The sequence below is a fragment of the Xenopus tropicalis genome, chromosome 7 (assembly GCF_000004195.4).
Source record: "Xenopus tropicalis strain Nigerian chromosome 7, UCB_Xtro_10.0, whole genome shotgun sequence".
NCBI lineage: Eukaryota > Metazoa > Chordata > Amphibia > Anura > Pipidae > Xenopus > Xenopus tropicalis.
Window position 1 is genome coordinate 63,975,616 of NC_030683.2, and position 21,648 is coordinate 63,997,263.

General features: G+C 39.4%; 1 protein-coding gene across 1 annotated transcript in view; it reads left to right on the top strand.

Annotated features, from left to right (window-relative positions):
* Positions 1–255: 255 nt before the first annotated feature.
* cenps (centromere protein S) overlaps positions 256–21,648 on the top strand; it is a gene marked incomplete at its 3' end in the record, with an annotated part of 26,124 nt that continues 4,731 nt past the window's right edge. The window contains 4 exon segments of the mRNA NM_001171614.2: positions 256–389; positions 12,283–12,406; positions 17,498–17,531; positions 20,737–20,803. Coding sequence (NP_001165085.1) covers positions 351–389; positions 12,283–12,406; positions 17,498–17,531; positions 20,737–20,803 — 264 coding nt within the window. The 5' untranslated portion in view covers positions 256–350.

Below are 21,648 nucleotides of genomic sequence, written 5' to 3' on the forward strand. Positions count from 1 at the left end.
TGATCTCTAATACAGCAGTTTAAAAAAGTATTATCAAAGCAAGAAAGGGGGCCCTTAAATTCTGCATTTGCTCTTAAATGTATATTCAAGACCAAGAGTGAATCTTTTTCGTCGCACAAATTCCTCAATGCAAACACAGACTGCAATAATGAGCAAACGTGTAGTTGAATACTCACGTAATAATTACTCCCCGCCTCCCCCGTCACATACTCAGATTCACACTAATGCTAAAGCTAAAACGCCTCAGCGTCGGAGCGAGTGACGCGAACGTGGTTTCCGGTTTGAGAGTAAACTTAGAAACTTGGCGCTTTATTAAGCGGATTTGAAGTGGACAGAATTGCAGTAAGCAAATGGCAGAAGATCAGGAAGAACAGTTTTCGCGTTCGCAGGTTGGTACCTTCTGTGATATTCCTTTATAATACACTTTCTACTCGCTTTTCTTCGCCGTCTGCTCAACGATATAGGATCCAGGGGAAGGTGGTGGGACGAGGGAAGGGAAGCCTGCCAAAGATCTTTTGTTCCTTCCTCCTGTTCGGGGATAAGAACGATTGGCGCAGGGGCTGCAGTGCGCTTCTGTTCTACTGGGCCAATACAATATAATATCACACTTGGAGACTCGCAAGGCTTTCTCCGTATCCCTAAAAAAAGCTTGAGAGGGATTAAGTTACAATAGGGGACATGAATACCCAAAGAAGTATGTAAAAGTCTTTATTTGAAAAGACTTATCACTGAAATCCTTTCCTTTACTGGTTTGTATCCACAAAAAAGGGATGATTTAAAGTTGTTGATTTATAATCTTGATAAAGATGTCCTAACTTCCACAGGGCTGTTAAAATAAATAGATTTAATTAAATGCATAAGCACACACAAGAACCCTGGTAGTATTTGGGATTACAAAATGATGTTCAAAGATTAGTAGTAAGGCTGCAACATCCCTTTAAAGGAGAAGGAAAGGTACAAACTATGTAAGCTTTACCAATAAGGTCTATGTAATTAAAGCTGTAAACACCCACAGAAAAAGTCCTTTTATCAATAAAAACAGGATTTTTTTTTTTGTGTATACATGTTATTCCATCATACTCTCCAAAAAATCCTTCAGGGCACTGCACAAATCTTCTCGGTTTGCTCCTCTTTCCTCCTCCCCCTCCCCCTCCCAACTGTTCTGTGTAATCTGAGCTACGAGCAGCCAGAGCTGCAGCATGGAAGCTACTGCGACCAAGCTAAAATGGCAGCTTTTATCTTAAACAAATGGAGGGAGCTTCTAGGGCAATTTACTCAAGAATGGTAAAACTTTCTACAGGAAAAAATATAGCATTCTAACTTGCACAATAGTGACTAAAAGACAGAGAAAGGCATTTTGGTATTTTATTTGGAATAGATTAATCACTTAGGATTCCTTCTCCTATAACCCACTTGACCCCCTCCCTTAGGAATTGACTTTGGCTCTTGGCTAACTTAGCATTCCTTAGCATGTCCTAGGCAACCTGGCTGGGCACATTGCCCCTGGCATGCCGCACTAGACTAATGGCAGGGGAAAGAGAGTGATTACTAAGGCAGGCATGAGAGGCATTTATTATACAGAAATTAAAATAAAAAGGCTAATCCAAAGGAAAAAATAATTAAAATATACTTTAATTTGTCAGTGAACGCAGGGTTAACCTGTTGATTATCGAGGCCTTGATAAAGCCCTAATGTAGAGGGTGAAACGTACATTGGCGCTTTTTAGATTAGAACCATTAATAAACAGTGTTATACATGAATCACAATACTTTCCAATATCCAATGTCCATAAGTGAAACCTCCATAAACAGGGCACAATTCAAAAAGTGTAATTGGATCTGCAAAAATTAATACATAAAAACATGTTCCATAAACCTTACTTAAAAACATTATCCCTTTGCATAGTTTTCTATGTCCCTTACCCTCATAGTTGTTACAAAGTAACAATTAACCTTATGAACTATGCAATAGTATTACATAGTCTCATTTCACCTTGTAACCCTATACAATGTAACCTAAACCACAGAACCTAAGTTTTGTTACCAAAGATTACAAAAAATTACCAGATCGAAATTTAAACTCACCCTGAAGCAAGAAATGAATCCCTGTCACTGCAGCTCTGCATACTTCCTCAACTGTATAATAAATTATCTGCAGGGAAAAATATTTATAGGTTTTCACTAGAACAAACTACCAGCGAATTTCATAAAAAGCAGGACATGATGCACTCTTCATTTAATCCTCTAGGATATTTTGTTTTTAAGGCCCAAATCCAGTTACATTCCCTTTGCAATAAACGTCTTTTTATATCATAAACTTCCCTTCCTTTAACCTGTTCCAATATTTGCCACCTAAGTTGCGAAACTTGATGGCCATATTCAAAGAAATGTCTAGCTAATGTCGTTTCTCTTTTTTTCTCTTTTTTTCTCTTTTTTTCTTTTCCCAATTTTTTAACCAATTCATTTCCTTTTCCCTTTTCCGCAACCATGGGAACTGGAGGTTTATAATTGCGTACCATAGATTTATGTTCATTCAATCGCACCCGTATTGCACGACTCGTCTGGCCTACATAGCCTAATCCACAAGGACACTTAATGTAGTACACCACATTATTACTAGTACAATCAAAGGTCCCTTTGATAGACAGTTTGGAGCCATTATGTGGATGTACTACATTATCCCCATGTATAATACCATTACAATGGCTACAATTCAATTCACACAGAAGTAACCTTTGCCTCAGCTAGGAGAGCTTTCTCTCTGAAACCATGGGCTTCAGATGTGCCTTCTAAAAACTGACTTCTTAATTTACTATTTGAGGGAGAAAAACTGTTTTGGCTCAGAATAGTAATTACTAGTTGAAAATATGGCAGATGATAAAGTGATAAGTTTACATCAGATTGAGCTCATCTAGAAGCCCTTCCTTTTGGAGTTTCAGGTCCTCTTCTAAATACAGACAGGACTGAAGAAGTGGGAAAACAAGAAGCAAGCCTTATTCTCAGTCCAGAGGGAAACCTTCAAGAGGAAGAGGGCATTCAAATTTCAGTCAGCATCCCTTCTCTTCATGACAACAGGCAAGTTGGATAGAGGCTAAAGTTGTTTTTTCATAAGTGGAAAGAAACCATTTTAGGCTGATGGGTCCTACAGATAATAGAAAAAGGCTATTCAATAGAATTTGAGTTTTTCTTAGAAATCCATTTACCAAAGAAGACTTCTGCATGACAAGATATGGAAGCTGCAATACAGGACTTCATAAAGAAGTTTTATCATTGTTCTTAGACCACTTTTGCAAGAAAAGATTAAATATGGAATCAATATGGTCTTCTGTGGTGGTGCTTCACAGTGAAGAGCTCATGGACACCTTCCGTTTGTAAAATTATCTACACATTCCTATAAGACCTTGCCATCAGAAGTTCTTAAGATTGGCTATAAGAAGACCAACAGGTAGGGCTCTCCAGTCACACCTTGCTGTTCAGGTTCTCAAGTTTCCCAAGAATGTTCACCAATGTAATAGGTGTCGTAACAGCTTATCTAAGAAATCTTGCAATTTCTATAATTCCATGTTTAGATAACTGCTCAATAAAAGCAGAGTCAATCCCTATTTTGAAAAACACATCTTAAGAGTACAGGTTTTTCATTCCCTAGGGTGTTTTATCAGTTAGCAAAAGTCCAGTCTTCATCCCTTAAAGAGAATAATGTTCTTTGGATACAGAGAGCATGAAAAAATCTCCCCTTCTCAAGAAAAGGTTGTTAAAATCAAAGGCAAGGTTCAGATCTTCAGGCATTTATAAGCATAACTTGGAATTGGCAAAGATCAACATTAAATCTCAATGTCCTGGTACTTTTCAAAATCTGAATGATCATGGTGGATTCAGTAGTAAAATCTTGACTTGTTTTAGGCTTTGTGGTCAGGAACCCTTACACCACATAATGCTCTTGGTTCCATAATTTTGCTGAATACCAATAAGCATTTGAGGCTGGAAAATAAAAATGTTTTGCACTGCCCACTTTGGATTATTAAATATAAAATTTAATAAGTTTGGCTTTGCTGCCCTAAATGAACCCTTTTGCCTTAAGCGGAGTGTGTATGTTAAATGTGTTTTAACCCCTTGCTAGTTATACGGAAAGTGTGTCTACTTAACCCTTTGTTTGCTTGCGGGAAAGTTGTGTGATGTCTGTAGACTAACTTGCATTGTCTGCTGGAGTGTCGGCTAGAGTGCTTAGCTAGAAAGTCTAGGGTGATTTGCCCCTGTGAAGCGTCAGTGTGCAATAGAACATCCAGGAGCACATTTACTTATCCACGAATGCTCCGAGCGTTCATTTGATTGGTCCGTTCGTATTTTCCGTGACTTTTTCTACACTTGCGCAACTTTTTCCTAATTTTCGTTTCCAAACCGAATTTTTCCCATTCGGGATTCAAACTTGTGATTTGATAAATCTGCCCCCTAGACTTGGGTGCTTGTGGCCTTAAACACAGTGGGGACTGTTTTTTTTAAGTTTTGGCGGGTTGGCTGTTTGGGTGTGACTGCACAGGTTATCGAGAAACTGTATATATATGTATATATATATATATATATATATATATATATATATATATATATATATATATATATATATATATATATATATATATAATATGACATTCTGTGCATTAAGCTACCAAGATGCCCTCCCCTTTATGCCTTCCCCTTATTTTGCTATACAGGAGCAGTGGACAGTTCCATGCTGTAGCTTCCACCCTTTCCAGCTACATTCAGGTGATCCCAATGGGCCAATAAAAGGGCAACCATTGGGGGTTAAGCAAGCAAGTTGCAGGTAAAACTTTACAAAGCGTATATTGAAGCAGTAGAATTCTTAATGAATCGGATAAAAGTTAATGTAAGACTGGCCAGACCAGATATGACTGATGTAGTTGGCCAGCTTGAAGTATATTGCAATATATATGGACAAACAATCCCTGTTTTGCTGAAAGGGGAGGGCATATCTTGGGAACTTAATGTCCTATATATATTGCTAATTGGCGAGTACAATATGAATTTTGTGGTCACAACCTAATTGCACCCCTGCCTAATGGTTTAAAATTTAGATGCGAGCACATCCTTTTTTCCCAAGTCACCATGGCAGCAAATCACCAACAATGGGTAATCCCCGCCCCTCTAGGTCACTGGACAGGAAAGTGTTAAGCTTAAAGGAACAGTAACACCAAAAAATGAAAGTGTTTTAAAGTAATATAATGTACTGTTGCCCAGCACTGGTAAAACTGGGGTGTTTGCTTCAGGAACACTACTATAGTTTATATAAATAAGCTGCTGTGTAGCCATGGGGGCAGCCATTCAAGTTGGAAAAAAGGAGAAAAGGCACAGGTTACATAGCAGATAACAGATAAGACACCATTGTATTCTACAGAGTTTATCTGTTAGTTGCTATATAACCTGTGCCTTTTCTTCTTTTGTATGGCTGCCCCCATGGCTACACACCAGGGTTTATATAAACTCTAGTAATGTTTCTGAAGCAAACCCAAAACTTTTACCAGTGCAGGGCAGCAGTACATTATAGTTTAATTTCTTTGAAATATATAAATTTTTTGGTGTTACTGTTCCTTTAACACATAAGTCCCCACCTCCCCACAGCCCCTTCGTCTTTTTCCTGTCCAGGTCACTGGGTGTACGCTCCTTACCAGTTATGGAGGTGCGTGGATTTCAACAGGGTGAAGCAGCAGACTGCAGCAACATTGCTTTTCCCGCGGGGTTCTGCAGAGGTACCAGGGTGCGCCTGCGTGGTCCTCAGTCGGAGAAAGCCACAGCAGGAGTGAGCGGGTTGTTTGGAACCTCTAAGTAGATTCGTTCTGCAAGGTCGTTGCACAGGGCGGAAGTGGCAGGCTCACATGCATTCCACAACCCGGAAGTGGCAGACGCGTATGCGTTCCGCAAACCGGAAGTGGCAGATGCCTATGCATTCCATGAACCGGAAGTAACGCTCTTATTGGATTTGGGAGCTGCGCACGCCTCTGACGTCACCTAAAGCGCCAGTTTGAATGCCGTTTTGGCGCAAGATGCAGTCTAACTGCTGGTTGAGCATCTGACTGTGTGCTGAGACATCTTACAAGCAAAGTAAGTCTCCTTATGCTGTGTTCCCACGGATGGCGTTTGGAGAGGCATTATATTTATGGATCCTTTTTTCTTTGCAGCTGCTGTGATGGAACAGTCCAGCTCTGGAAAGGGGTCACAGCCTAAAGGTCCCTGGTAAGCGATGCTTCAGGGGAGGTGCTGGGGAAACAGCCGGGCAGGAGTTTTAATGCTGATATTTTATCTTCAGCCTCCCTGCCAACAGTGATACCCAAAAAGATGCCGCGCAAGCTAGAAGATCTACGGATATACAGCAGCCAGTGGGGGAATTTCAGTAAGCTGGAATACCACAGATTGATGCACTGGTTTCTCTTATAAAGCAAGCAGTAGTTCAAGAAGTGCAAGAAGCGTCTTCTTCTCTGGTTGCAAAGAGATCAAAAAGAGGAAGAGAATCCATTTATGACTCGTTGTCAGAAGTGTCGGATGAGGAACTATATGATCTGGGAGAGGGTCAATCTTTTATCTCTGAAGAAGGTGAAGTCTTGTCAGAGGAAGAAACTGCTTTAGATTCAGCAGCTATAGACAGCCTAGTTAGAGCTGTAAGAAAAGCATTGAACCTGACGAGATTCCTAAGAGTACAGCGGCTGAAATTCTTTCCTTCCCTGAAAAAGAAGGGAGTTACTTTTCCAGTGCATGAGTCAATCAAGGAGTTAATCACCTCAGAGTGGAAGGTGACAGAGAAAAAGATTTTTCAACGCCTTAAAGAGAGTTCGCCCATATTTTAAACCTAGAATTCCTCCTTGGGATCTACCTTTAGTCTTAAAGACTTTAATGTCGGCTCCATTTGAACCGCTGGAGAAAGCTTCTGATTGGCATGCAACACTGAAGGTACTGTTTTTGGTGGCTATTATGTCAGCCTGTCGAGTCGGGGAGATATGTTCCCTTTCAGCCAGAGAACCACATACTGTGGTATTCGAAGACAAAGTGGTGATGAGGCCAGTTTTCGGATTTCTACCAAAGGTGGTATCTCAATTTCATTCAGAGGTGGTTCTGCCTTCATTCTGTCCAGATCCCAAGTCAGAGCAGGAGAGGCTTTGGCACACCTTGGGTTTGGTCCGAGCAGCATCGCATTACTTACAACAAACAGATTCTTGGCGCAAGTCTGACAAGTTGTTTATAATTCCAAGGGGCTCAAGAAAGGGCTGTGCCCCATCTAAAGTGACTGTCAGTCGGATGGATTATCTCCTGTATCATCTTGAATTACCGGTTGGTTGACAGGGAGATCCCAAGGGATCTTAAGGCACATTGCACCAGGGCAGTGGCTACATTCTGGGCGGCAGAAGCCAGGGCTCCGCCAGAGGCAATCTGTAAGGCAGCAAGGTGGTCTTCTGCTTCTACCTTTATCCGGCACTACAAGCTGGATGTGTTGCAGTCCCAGGAGGTGAGATTAGGAAAAAAAAAATCTTCAGGCAGTCATTCACTGAATGTTCTGTAATAAAATTGGTTAAGCAGCCTTGGTGTCCCTCCCTTCTTTTAGCTTGGGGAATTCCCATTGCTGGTGATTTGCTGCCATGGGGACTTTGGAAATAGAGAAATATTATCATCTTATGGTAATTTCTATTTCCAAGTCACTCTTCATGGCAGCATTCACCAACCTCCCTCCCTTCAGTTGCTTGGTTACTAAGACTAAGGGGCTTTGGGGAGGTGGGGACTTATATGTGCTAAGCTTAACACTTTCCTGTCCAGTGACCTAGAGGGGCGGGGATTACCCATTGTTGGTGAATGCTGCCATGAAGACTGACTTGGAAATAGAAATTACGGTAAGATGATAATATTTCTGAAATTTATATTTTGTTGGAGTAAGGTTACATACTGTAGTTACATAGTGTTGAAAAAAGACCAGAGTCCATCAAGTTCAACCCATCCAAGTAAACCCAGCACACACAACCCACACCTACCAATCTATACACTCGCATACATAAACTATATATACAACCACTAATACTAACTGTAGATATTCGTATCACAATAGCCTTGGATATTCTGATTGTTCAGGAACTCATCCAGGCCCCTCTTAAAGGCATTAACAGAATCTGCTATTACCACATCTCTAGGAAGGGCATTCCACAACCTCACTGCCCTCACTGTGAAAAACCACCTACGCTGCTTCAAATGGAAGCTCCGTTCCTCTAATCTAAAGGGGTGACCTCTGGTGCTTTGATTGTTTTTATGGGAAAAAAGAACATCCCCCATCTGCCTATAATCCTCTCTAATGTACTTGTACAGAGTAATCATGTCCCCTCGCAAGCGCCTCTTTTCCTGAGAAGAAAACCCCAACCTCGACAGTCTAACCTCATAGCTTAAATCTTCCATCCCCTTAACCAGTTTAGTTGCATGTCTCTGCACTCTCTCCAGCTCATTAATATCCTTCTTAAGGACTGGAGCCCAAAACTGCACTGCATACTCAAGGTGAGGCCTTACCAAGGACCTATTAAGGGGCAAAATTATGTTCTCATCCCTTGAGTCAATGCCCTTATTTATACAAGACGGCACTTTATTTGCTTTAGTAGCCACAGAATGACACTGCCTGGAATTAGACAACTTGTTATCTACAAAAAGCCCTAGATCCTTCTCTATTAAGGATACCCCCAACAAACTACCATTCAGTGGATAGTTCGCGTTTATATTATTTCTACCATAACTTTGCACTTATCAACACTGAACCTCATTTTCCAGTTTGCTGCCCAGTTTTCCAATTTTTTCAAATCGCTCTGCAAAGCGGCAGCATCCTGCATGGAACTTATAGTTTTGCACAATTTAGTGTTATCAGCAAAAATAGAAACAGAACTGTCCACCTCCAGGTCATTAATAAACAAGTTAAAAAGCAAAGCACCAAGGACTGACCCCTGCGGTAATCCACTAACCACACTGGTCCAATTAGAAAATGTTCCATTTACCACCACTCTTTGTAATCTATCCTTCAGCAGTTCTCTATCCAATTACAAATATTATGTTCTAGGCCAGTATTCCTCAATTTGATTATTAACCTTCTGTGAGGTACTGTATCAAACGCTTTAGCAAAGTCCAAGTAGATGACATCAACTGCCATTCCAGCATCTAGGTTCCTACTCACCTCCTCATAAGGCGACTAAATTAGTTTGGCAAGATCTGTTACGCATAAAACCATGCTTATAGTATTGTGAACTGCAATGTATTCAAGTACCCTATCCCTTATTACCCCTTCCAAAAGTTTTCGTACTACTGATGTCAGACTAACAGGCCTATAGTTTTCAAGCTGAGAACAGGATCCCTTTTTAAATAACGGCACCACATTAGCAATTTGCCAGTCTCTCGGCACCATGCCAGACCTCAATGAATCCTGACAGTGTGTCACATGATTTTGTTTCTTTAATTACCAATTTTAGCCCCTTGTCCCATGCTATTTTAACCTTTTTAGTGCCACAGGACGTAGAATCTACGTCCTGTGTATCAAAGGACCAAAGTGCCACAGAACGTAGATTCTACGTCCTGCTGCACTTCCGGTTTTGGGAGCGGAGGAACGGCTTTTCAAGCCATTACTTCGCTCCCCACTCGTTCCCCAGCCTCCAGACAATAGTCAGAGGTGGGGAACGAGTGGCCCCTGGGTAGCGATCACCCAGGGGCCCCATGGGACTTACCTGCCATCCACGTGGCTTTCTGTGCAGCTCCTCTCCCTTCCGCAGCTTCCCCCTCTGGCCCCCCTGCTTCCTGACACGCCCCCTCACATGAGCTGATGCTGCTGTGCCAGATCGAGTTTCTCCTGCAGATCCTGATCTTCTAGACCCCAAGTAAGTGGCAAATACACACACAAACACACAATCACACATTTATTACACTAATACACACATACTCACACTTACACACACACACATGCATTTTTGGGAGGTTTTCAAACATTCATCACTTACAGCACTTAGAGAAAACTCACACTTGGTTGCATACTCACACACATGCACACAAAACACATTTTACACACACACTTACACACTTATGTAATTTTGTAATTATTTTTTTTTTCTAATCGCATCGTTTTTATTCTTGCCTGAAAAAAATGTTTTATTGCCATTGCGGATAGTGTATTCGCTAACCGCACTGCGCAATACCTTTTGTGTATTATTTTGGTGTTTCTACTACATTTTCTGTGATTTTGGTGGATTTTTGGGTATTTTACTGCATGTTTAGCCATTTTATAGCATTTTCAGTTATGCATAGTTGTTGTTCGCTTGACTTTGTCTGTAAAACTTATTTGCCCTAGCCAAAATACTCAAACTGTTATTCTGCCCGCAGATATTATTAGGCAAAAAAAAAAAAAATGATTTTAGTGATTTTTTTTTATCTTTATCAATTTTATTGCTTTTTACATTGTTCTTTGTTACTTGTCTTTGCACATGGACATTTTGTCTGCTGTATTTCAATTTGGCATCCTCTGTACCCCACATAGTTTGGTAAATCTATTCATATTGGGCATCAAACTGTTCAGTAGACTAGTGGTGTTCATATTTAGAATGTTTTATGTTGATACGGTACATAATGGGGTAAAATGCAAGCTTTGTGACAATTTTCAGAAATGTCATAAAAACCGTTCTGTTTAGCATAGCTTTGTAGTTTGGTAGTTTGTAGTAGAAAGATGTATTTACCCATTTTTGTTTTGTCAGAATGTGTACTTTCGGAAAATATATGGTTTTCTAGGGTCTCCTTACTGTTAGGTGGTCGTATGGCACATAATACACATACCGGGTGCAAAAACTGCATGAGCCGAAGCATCTTATGTGAAAATTCATATGCACTATTTTTACTTGGGTGCCCCTGTACCCCACATAGTTTGGTAAATCTATGCATATTGGGCATCAAACTGTTCAGTAGACCCCTGGTGTTCATATTTAGAATGTTTCATGTTGATACGGTACAAAATGTGGGGGTACATAATGGGGTAAAATGCAAGATTTGTGACAATTTTCAGAAATGTCAAAAAAATCGTTCTGTTTAGCATAGCTTTGTAGTTTGGTAGTTTGCAGTAGAAAGATGTATTTACCCATTTTTGTTTTGTCAGATTGTGTACTTTCGGAAAATGTATAGTTTTCTAGGGTCTCCTTACTGTTAGGGGGTCTTATGCCGCATAATGCACATGCCGGTAGCTTATATTGCAGTGTATACACTTTGTATGCACTAACTTCCTTTTGGGGTCTCTAAATGCCAGATACATCGGTGATCCTATGCACAATGGGCATCAAACTGTTCAGCGGACCCTTGGTTTTCATATTTAGGGTGTGTTTTCTTGGTACCTAATGTTATGTGGGAGATATGGTGCTTGAAAGTGGAAGATTTGATGTGATTTTCAGGTATTTCACCAAAACTAGCAATTTTGGGAAAGCACTGCGACTCTGTAGTTTGGAGTAGAAAGACATGGGTACCAATTTTGAATTCGCCCGAATGTGTACTTTCCAAAAATATATGGTTTTGGGGGGTCAATGTATTTTTGTGTGTTTTTACCCCACAGAAAATGCAGTAATCGTGTTGAATTTTCAGTAGCTAAAGAGACCTCTGGGGCAATCTCTATGCACTGACGTCCTTATGGGGTCTCTAAATGCCAGATACATTGCTGATCCTATGCACAATGGGCATCAAACTGTTCAGCGGACCCTTGGCTTTCATATTTAGGGTGTGTTTTCTTGGTACCTAATGTTATGTGGGAGATATGGTGCTTGAAAGTGGAAGATTTGATGTGTTTTTCAGGTATTTCACCAAAACTAGCAATTTTGGGAAAGCACTGCGACTCTGTAGTTTGGATTAGAAAGACATGGGTACCAATTTTGAATTTGCCCGAATGTGTACTTTCCAAAAATATATGGTTTTGGGGGGTCAATGTATTTTTTTGTGTTTTTACCCCACAGAAAATGCAGTAAACGTGTTGAATTTTCAGTAGCTAAAGAGACCTCTGGGGCAATCTCTATGCATTTATGGAGGAACATATATTATAAAAACCCAAAACACTGCACCCCAGAAGTCAGCATTCATTAGACTGCAAGAAGAAATGCCTCATCGTGCTTCATTGGCCAATTTACAGTATTTTGATAACATTATGCATTAGGTTAAATGTTTTAGCATTATAATGTACACCATTACATTTATGTTCTAACTTCTTTAAAGTAAAAATGCTTTCAAATGTTGCTTTTTGTAGAGGTTAAAAGCTGCCGTCCACTATATTGTTGGAAGTCTTTGCCAAGAGGTTGCAGATGACAAAGAAGTTCATTTCAGCAAACAAGCCATTGCGGCTATTTCAGAAATCACATTCAGACAATGTGGTAAGTGGGTCTATTGTTTTCTATAGTGATGCGCAGACCTGCCTGATACCTGTGGATTTGACAGCTTCAGCCAAACAATTACCAGCTGAGCAGGTTATGGCCTATATTGGCACTATGCCTTCCCCCTGCCAACAACTTCACATGATGGCTCAGCTCCCGCTATTGTCATCATTGCTCTGCTTTCCTTTCTTCTATAAACATCAGACATGTGGCACAGGTTTTATAAAGCATACAGTCTGTATAGTGGTCCAGCTGAGTTTGGGTTGGGCCTGGGTCAAAAAATTGTCAACCCGAAGCATCATTAATGTACTGATTTGTGTATAAATATTTTGTATTTCAATCAAATATAATCAAATGTATTCTAGCCAATTTCTAAAGGGGCCATATACACCTCTCTACACCTTTTAACATGAGAAAAAACAAAAGTTATGTTAAAGCATTAAGGCAATAGTTTACTTTACAAAAATGTTTTTTCTTTAGATTCATTATTGTAAATTACATATCACTGCAATTATGGAATCAGGATTTTTTTTCCCCTACCTTTAGTCCAGATTTTGGTTATCGAATGACCTATTCCATACTTTGAATTAGTCTTCATTTTTTTTTTGTATTTTAAGATTTTTAAATGATTTGCCTTCATATTCTACCCCTTTTTGACCTGCAACTACACATAAGTAATGGTTTACTTACAGATGCCAAATTTGCATCTGAGTTTAACATAAGCAAACAGTCTAGCCTATGAAAGATCTTAGTAACACCAGCCAAGAAGGACCTTCTCTCTGTGGTTTGCTTAGAATGAATGTCAGAGTGCTGTAGCCCTTTTATAATGCTGAACCTTTAAAGTGAGGTCATTCTTTATTAAGATGATTCCATGGGGCACATTCATTAAAACGCTTTAAAAGTTCGAATCCTGAATGGGATAAATTTGGATTGGAGACGATAATTTCTTAAGGTCGCAAATATCACGAATATGCTTACGAAAAAATCGTATTCGTCATGATAATATCGTATTGGCGATCCGAAAGTCTCAAAATTTTCGTACCAAACAATCGTAAAATGCAGGAAAATCTTTCCGACTTTGATGCATGATTTTGGAAGCCTCCCATAGGAATCAATGGCACTCTGCAGCTCCAACTTGGCCTAAGGAAATCCACGATACCGAAGCTTGAATGAATCCGAAACTTTCGTACTCGGCGCAACAATACGATTTTGTTGCACAAATTTTGTCACAAGGTACGATAAAGTCACCGAAAATACGCTCAGAGCATTTGTGGATTAGTAAATGTCCCCCATGTGTTAGTATCTGCTGTTCACCTTAGAATTAACTTTTTATTTTGGTGGTGACAATAGCAATTTGCATTTCTTATTTACTTATTGTATATGTAGAAAAGGAAATAGGCCAATTTGCTATGGGTTCTGGCCTATTTTCTTTACTATGTATGCATAAATAAATGAAGGGGTTTTGTTGAATGTAGAACTGCTAAAGAATCCCTACATATTTTGTTGTTTTATCATTTATTAATTTTGTGCAGCAAAAAAGAATCACCGTGTAAATGAAGAATTGGTCATCCTTTTTTTTTTTTTTCCCCCCCCCCCCCTCTCTTGCTGTGGTCAGTGACCTCTACAACCAGATGACATATTTAGTTGCAGAGTATCTATGATTCTACCGTTGTGCCATTAATACACTTAATGGACATATTTGTAATAATAAATAGTAAATAATTTCATCAATACTATTTTGCCCAAATGAGGCTCGTAGCAAGCCATAACTTAAGGAATAAGTAAATCTTTTTTTCTTTCTCTAAACTAATCTAAGTAGTGTCCAGAATAACATACCTTTCTACCTGCATTCAGTCTTGTTTCGTTTCTACAGCACAAGCAGCTCATTTCAGATGTTTCTTAGTCTAGTGTGAAGCTCCGCCCCTTTTCTGTTCTGACTGTGAAGATGGTCAAAGAGAGGTGCCTATTGTGCATGCCTGATTATTTTCCATTAGAGCAGAGGCAGCAAGCATGCACAGTAGACAACTCTTTGACTGTCTTCACAGTCAAAGAGAGAAGGAGAGCTCAGAAAAGAAAAGGGGACTGCGTTACACTAGACTATGAAGAGCTGCAGTTGTGCTGCTTGTAATTTAGAATGGACATGAGACTATATGCAAGAAGAAAGGTATGTTGTTTTATTTAAAATAAAATGCTTATACTTTAAGGGAATAATCGCCTTTCTTGGCCCTTTTGTAATTTGCAGGTTTCAACCATTGGGATCTAATCATAGTCAATCCTTACAAACATGAAAGCATAGTACAGTTTTGTGTAAAAATTTGAAAAGTCAATTTTACAGAAGGAGCTTTGTTCTATCCTAGGGCTGTCCAACTTGCCCCCGGTCCCCCTATGTGTGGCCCCACACCTGTCTGACTGCTGTGACTGCTTACCTTTGTGTAAGCTTTAAATGGTATTAGTACTAAGATTGGCCCCCTGCATTGTTCACACCTCAGATTCAGACTGTAGACCCCTGTATTGTTCACACCTGTATTTCCCAGCATTGGGAATACAGTCACTGTATGTATTGCCTACCCAATGATTCCTGTGTGCCATATTCTGGCTGCTCTATGTTGCCTGAGTGTGCCTTACTCTGCCTGCCCTATACTTCCTGTGAACCTGGCAGGTGTTTGTTCCGGGAGTTAGTTAGCATTTGGAAAAAAACATTGTATAGTCCCTAAGGTGTGTAATTATGTGCTGTGCTATACACAGGGGAGCCATATGGATTTAAGGGTGTGTCTTAATATGACATAATAAACTTCTTTCACATATGAATAAAGGGTGATATCCCTGCAGTGAGCACCAACCATTTGGGTTTTTGTTTTGCTAACACCATTGTTGATGGTATGGTCTTAAAGTTCTTTTGATAACATGGGTGTGGTTTAAAGTGGGTGCAGTTTAACCCCTGGATAGAATACCTAAACAAACTGGGTTAATAAATAAACAAACACAAATATTTCAATAAAGTCCTATCTTAATAACAAGCTGTGACACCCCTCTCTCTCCACTATAGATGTTAAAATATTTTCTGGATAACGAAAAATGGTCAGAAAATACAACTTTGAAGCAGTATTCTGCCTGACACAACTTAACAAAGCAGCGAGAACTTGTTGTTAGCTTAGGAAACTTGAATCTGAATGTATAACATGTTCTCCTTTTTCATGCCTCCCACCCCTCTCCCCCTTTATTTCTGTACCCCTATCCCCTACCCTGTTAAAAATGAAAAAGAATATATAAAAAAAAAAAAGTGGGTGCAGTTTAAAAAATGGGAGTGGTCAAAACCCTATTAAAAATATCCTCAAACTGGAATATATATACATCAGTAAATATTGCCCTTTTAAATCCTTTCCTTTGATCCACCAGGAATAATGCTGCTCTAACTGGAAATAGTGTTGAAGCAAAAGGCAGAACTCTGTCCATTAATTGGCTGATGCGGCCTAGCATGTATATGTACCCTTGGTCTGTTTGTGTGCACTGTGAATACCTATGATCCCAGGAGGCGGCCCTTAATTCTTAAAATGGCAATTTTCTATTTAGGAGTACCCAAGGGCACATATTACTAAAAAAAAGTTTACTTATGTGAAAATGGTTTATTTAGATGAAGCAGGATTTTAAATATGAGCTTATTTATGCAATATATATTTATAGAGATCAACATTGATTGGGGGTATAGTTTTTCTTTAGAGAGAGCTTCACTTATTTTGCCCAGTATGGAGGGATTTATGATTGTATAGACTTGGTATAGACATAGCGAGGGGGGTCAGTAGTATGGTTTGGGATTTCTATGTGCTCTGTCCTCTGTGTGGCAGCTGTGTGTTTCTTCAAGCACTGTTATCAGCATCCTTCTGTAGCATTTCAAGAGTTTAAGATGTTATGAAATAAATCCTTGAAGTCTCCAAAGCTGTAAGTTCATCTTTAATGCTTATTGTGCTTTTGATATAAGTTTAGAAGATCCTGTTTGTGTACAGGAGAAGATTCAGTAGTGTCTGCAAAATATTTATTAGAGATGTTTTCCAGTGTATGTTCTCTGTTTTGTTTCGCAAATATGTTTTTTCAGGTCTGGATCAGCTGTTTTCCTTTTGTTTTGGTGCTATATTGTGGCTAGCATGAAAATGAATTCATGAAGTAAATGGGAATTGCCTGAAAAAGATTTTGGTTGCTTCCTTATATATAGCCTTAGATTGGGTGAGAGATATTATTTATTTAACCACAAGGTATAGGGGTTCTGCCCATGTAGAAAATCTGAGCCAAATGGGTATATTCTGGATATAGTGAGCATTGTGGCCAATCAGTTTGATTTTATCCTCAACCTGTTATAAACACTTGATACCCAAGGTGTGGCCCAAAGTCTTACTAGCACTATGTGTTCAGCATGGAAGGCCAGCATAACATGGAACCACCTCTAAACTGTCTTGTATCCAGAGTTCAGGCCAAAGCCATGGTGGTGGTTTGATAGTGGCATGCAGTAGGGACCCAGGATGTAGACTGCAGTCTTTGGCTAATTCAGCACTATGGGATAAAAATGGCCATTGAGCTCTTATATTGATGCTGTGGAGAAAATCTGGTTAACGGTAAAATATTTTATGGGCTACAGCATTGTAGATGGCTGCAGCATATGGTATGCAAAATCAAATCTCACCAGTTCCACCTGTGGATGCACATTCAAAGTCAAGGATCAACTCTTTTTTAATATTGGTGGTGTTGCAAGATAGGCACTGCATGTGGTCCCTTTAGGACTGAATGTTTGTTTTTTTGGATAATTATTCAGAGGCCTAAGCACCATCCTACATATTGGACTATTATAATACTATTCTATTACTATACTAAATATAAGGTGGTGCACTGAATTCACTAGTGTTTGGAAGTTGAACTACGACTACGAACAATTATACAAATATATATATATAGAATGTGTTCAGCATATTAAACTGTATAAAATTCTTATGTTGCACATTTAATTTTATTTGCACTGAATGTAATAAAAATGTAAAACTCTATTCTTTATATGTATCAATTGAAATCTTGAAAACTTACATATTTTCTTTTTTAATTTGACAGAATCATTTGCAAAAGACCTTGAAGTTTTTGCCCGGTAAGTTTAAAAACTTAGAATTGATTTGTCTTCTCTGTATATTTAGAAACAAGTTTTTAGTTTTAAAGGGCCAGTATACACCCTTGTTCTACATGTGTTCAACAAAAATAGGGCTTGTGCTAAACATACTTTTTGTCAATTGTTTTAAACCTAATGTATATTTTTGTTGTTAAACAGCTAAATTTATGCTACACCATTTTTTTGGTTCTTGCTATTGGCTAATTAGATTGCTACTTCACAGATAAATCCATTACATAGGGGAATGAAGAACCAAACATTGAGTGACTTCAATTTGTCACAATAAATCACAAACCATTTTCATGTTGAACAAGGGGGGTATACTACACAAAATTTCATGAAATATTGCTCCCACTATTTTATGAAAACCATTTACGTTAAATAATTCCCATACTCACGAGGCACTTCTGGTGAAAACTAATAAATGTATTTTTTTTATAGTTGTAATATTTGTGTGTAGGCAGCCATCTCAGTGCATTGTGCCTCAGTCTGAGCTTTCAGAAGGAGCCAGCGCTACACATTAGAACTGCTTTTAGGTAACCTATTGTTTCACCTTCTCCCATGTAACTGGAGGAGTCCCAAGCCGGATTTCTTACTATTGAGTGCTATTCTGATATCTACTGGGAGCTGCTCTCTTGTTACCTTCCCATTGTTCTGCTGATCGGCTGCTGGGAGGGGAGTGATATCACACCAACTTGCAGCTCAGTAGTAAAGTGTGACTGAATCGGAGCACAGGTCACATGGCTGTGGCACCCTGGGAAATGGAGAATATGACTAGCCCCGTGTGAAATTTCAAAATTAAATCTAAAAACAATCTCTGTTTTTGACAAACTAGTTTCAATGCAGGATTCTGCTAGAGCAGCGCTATTAACTGATGCATTTTGAAAAAACATGTTTTCCCCATTACAGTATTCCTTTAAAGCTAGTATTTAAGTAAATGTATGTATGTATAACTTTATTTATAAAGCGCTACTTATGTGCGCAGCGCTGTACAGTAGAATGCATTAATATAAACAGGGGTATTAAAATAGATAAATACAAAGTATTACAATAAGCACAAATAAATACAAGATACAGTTGCAATAAGTTAAGAGTCAGAGACACAAGAGGATGGAGGTCCCTGCCCCGTAGAGCTTACAATCTATATCAGGGGTCGGGAACCTTATTGACTGAGAGAGCCATAAACACCACATATTTTAAAATGTAATTCCGTGAGAGCCATACAATGGCCAACGGGAGCTAGGCCGAAGGCCGCGGATGCTGTGGGGCAAGGTAGGGTGGGTGTCATCTTTAGCTGTTCAATATGGCTTGTTAGTGGTATAACTAGAGGGCTACCTAGCACAGTTGGCTTCTCTTTGTAGCCCCAACAGAGACATACTGGTCACATTTTATTTTCAATTCAAGCGTGACAGGTTTCTGCTCCAATGTCCCTCTCAGTTCCCTGGGCCCTGGTTCAAGTGCAACCCGGTAAGGATGCCGGACACGGAGGAGGGCGTGGCCTGCGCTTGGCGGATAGAAGATGTGTTCTAAGGCATAGAACATGTCTTCTATCCGCTAAGCGCAGGCCACGCTCCACGTTATTTTTTTTTATTAAAGATTTGGCAGGGAGCCAGATGCAGCCATCAAAAGAGCCACATCTGGCTCCCGAGCCGTAGGTTCCCTACCCCTGATCTATATTGAAGGGTAACTTACAGACACAAATAGGCAAATATAAGTGCTGTAGGTCACAGTGGGTGACATTACAATTTAAGTGCTAGTTCCCTGGTCAGGTGCTGGGCGAGTGCTCCAAAAGGTAGTCTTTTGGTTTTAAAAAGACTGAGGGAGGATTCTCTCCGGAGGAAATCAGGGAGGGCATTCCGAATGCAAGGGGCAGCAAGGCAGAAAGGTTTAAGGCGGGAAACAGCAGTTGTAGTGGGGGGCGCAACCAAACGATTGCTCTGCAAGGAACGAAGGAGTCGGCCAGGAACATACGGAGACACAAGAGAAGAAATACATTTTGGTTAGGGCTACCTTAATTCATGAAAAGGTTACAGATCTATAGAAACATTGCTCTATGAACAATTTGCTATAATTTAACTAGCAGGATAAAACGTTATAATTTGATATCCATTCTACTCACAAAAGAGGTCATTTATGACCTCCTAGGCAGTGTGGAAAGTGCAATAAACATGCTCAATGTGATATTTGTTTACTGGCTTCTGCTAATTCAACCCTATGTAACTATAACAGTGCAATTCATTGTGGGTTATGTAGTTCCTGCATGCTGTCTTAAAGGAACAGTAACACCAAAAAATGAAAGAGCTTTAAAGTAATAAAAATATAGAGCACTGTTGCCCTGCACTGGTAAAACTGGTGTGTTTGCTACATTAACACTACTATAATTTATATAATAAGCTGCTGTGTAGCCACGGGGGCAGCCATTCAAGCTGGAAAAAAGGAGAAAAGGCACAGGATACATAGCAGATAACAGATAAGTTCTGTAGAATACAATAGTGTTTTATCTGTTATCTGCTATGTGCCTGTGCCTTTTCTCCTTTGAATGGCTGCCCCCATGGCTATATAGCAGCTTATTTATATAAATTATAGTAGACTTTCTGAAGCAAACACACAACTTTTACCAGTGCAGGGCAGCAGCACATTATATTTTAGTTACTTTTATACACTTTCATTTTTTGGTGTTACTGTTCCTTTAAGCTGTGGAGAAGTTGTTACTTTTGTTGTAGTTGTTAATTTGTAACATCAGTGTTTTAGTCCCCCCTCCCCTGCCAGGATTTCAAATGATGTAGAAAGAGAAGAACTGTTTTCTGGCTGGATTTCAGTTTATAAAAATAGTATTTATTTATACATTTTGAGCGAACAGATTACAGTGGTAATTATATTTAGGGGGTTTCTGTGTTGTGTGGGACTTTTTAACAAATTTTGGTTTGGAAGCTAGAGTTACCCTTTAATAGACTGTTGGTATTTAAAAAGTATGATGCATATACAGACATTTGTTATTGAATTAAGCTCTGTATCTACTTGTATAGGATTTTTTTTAGTGCATATTTATCAAAAGATGAAAAAAGTAAAGTGTGAAACTTTCATTTGACAAATGGTTGTGAGCTGTATTTTCTTCTGATAAATATACCCAATTCTGTCAGTTGCTAAGACATTTATCTTACCTTAAATAATTTCTTATCTTAAACAGACATGCAAAAAGAACTACAATAAATATGGATGATGTGAAACTTCTAGCAAGAAGAAGCCGCTCTTTGGTAAAGTGTTTTTACCATTTCTTCTTAAAGGGGATCGATCACAAAAATAAAAATTTACTATAAGCTGCATCTCATGAAAATAAGAATATTTCTAAATATAATCCGTTAAAAATGTTGTCCTGTTAGAAATAGAGCTAGTACTATAAAGTTACTCTTCACTATCCCTCTCTCAGCTATTATTCTCTCTTCATTCTTTCTTCACGTAGAAGTTTGAGTAAGATTTTGATTGATCTTTTGGTGGGGACTTGCTTTCCTATTTTGTTGGCGCCAACTAAAATACCCAACTCCAGTACAAAAAATATCTAACAAAATAACTGACTTAGGTACAAATCCTGCATGTAGAAAATCAGTATTTCTGGTTATTTTGATAAAGTGAGTCTAGGCCTAGACACACAGGCAGAGTATGGGACACACAGGCAGCATAGGGCAGGCAGAGTACTGCCTGTGTGTGCCATACTCTGTCTGCCCTACCCTGCCTGTGTGTCCCATACTCTGCCTGCCCTATGCTGCCTATGTGTGCCATACTCTGCCTGACATGTGCTGCCTGTGGGAGGTGAACCTGGCAGGGGTTTGTTCTGAGAGTTTGTTAGCAGTTGGAAATAGCCATTATTGATCCCTAAGGTGTGTAATTATGTGCTGGGGTTTGCTGTGCTTTTCACAGAGGAGGAGGAGGCGGCATATGGATTTAAGGGTGTGTCTTAATATGACATAATTCTTTCACATATGGATGATGGTTGATATCCCCACAGTGAGGACCAAGCATTTAGGTTTTTGCTGTGCTACCACCATTGTGATCACATGGGTGTGGTTTAAAAAGGGGGAGTGGTCAAAACTGGCTTCCATTA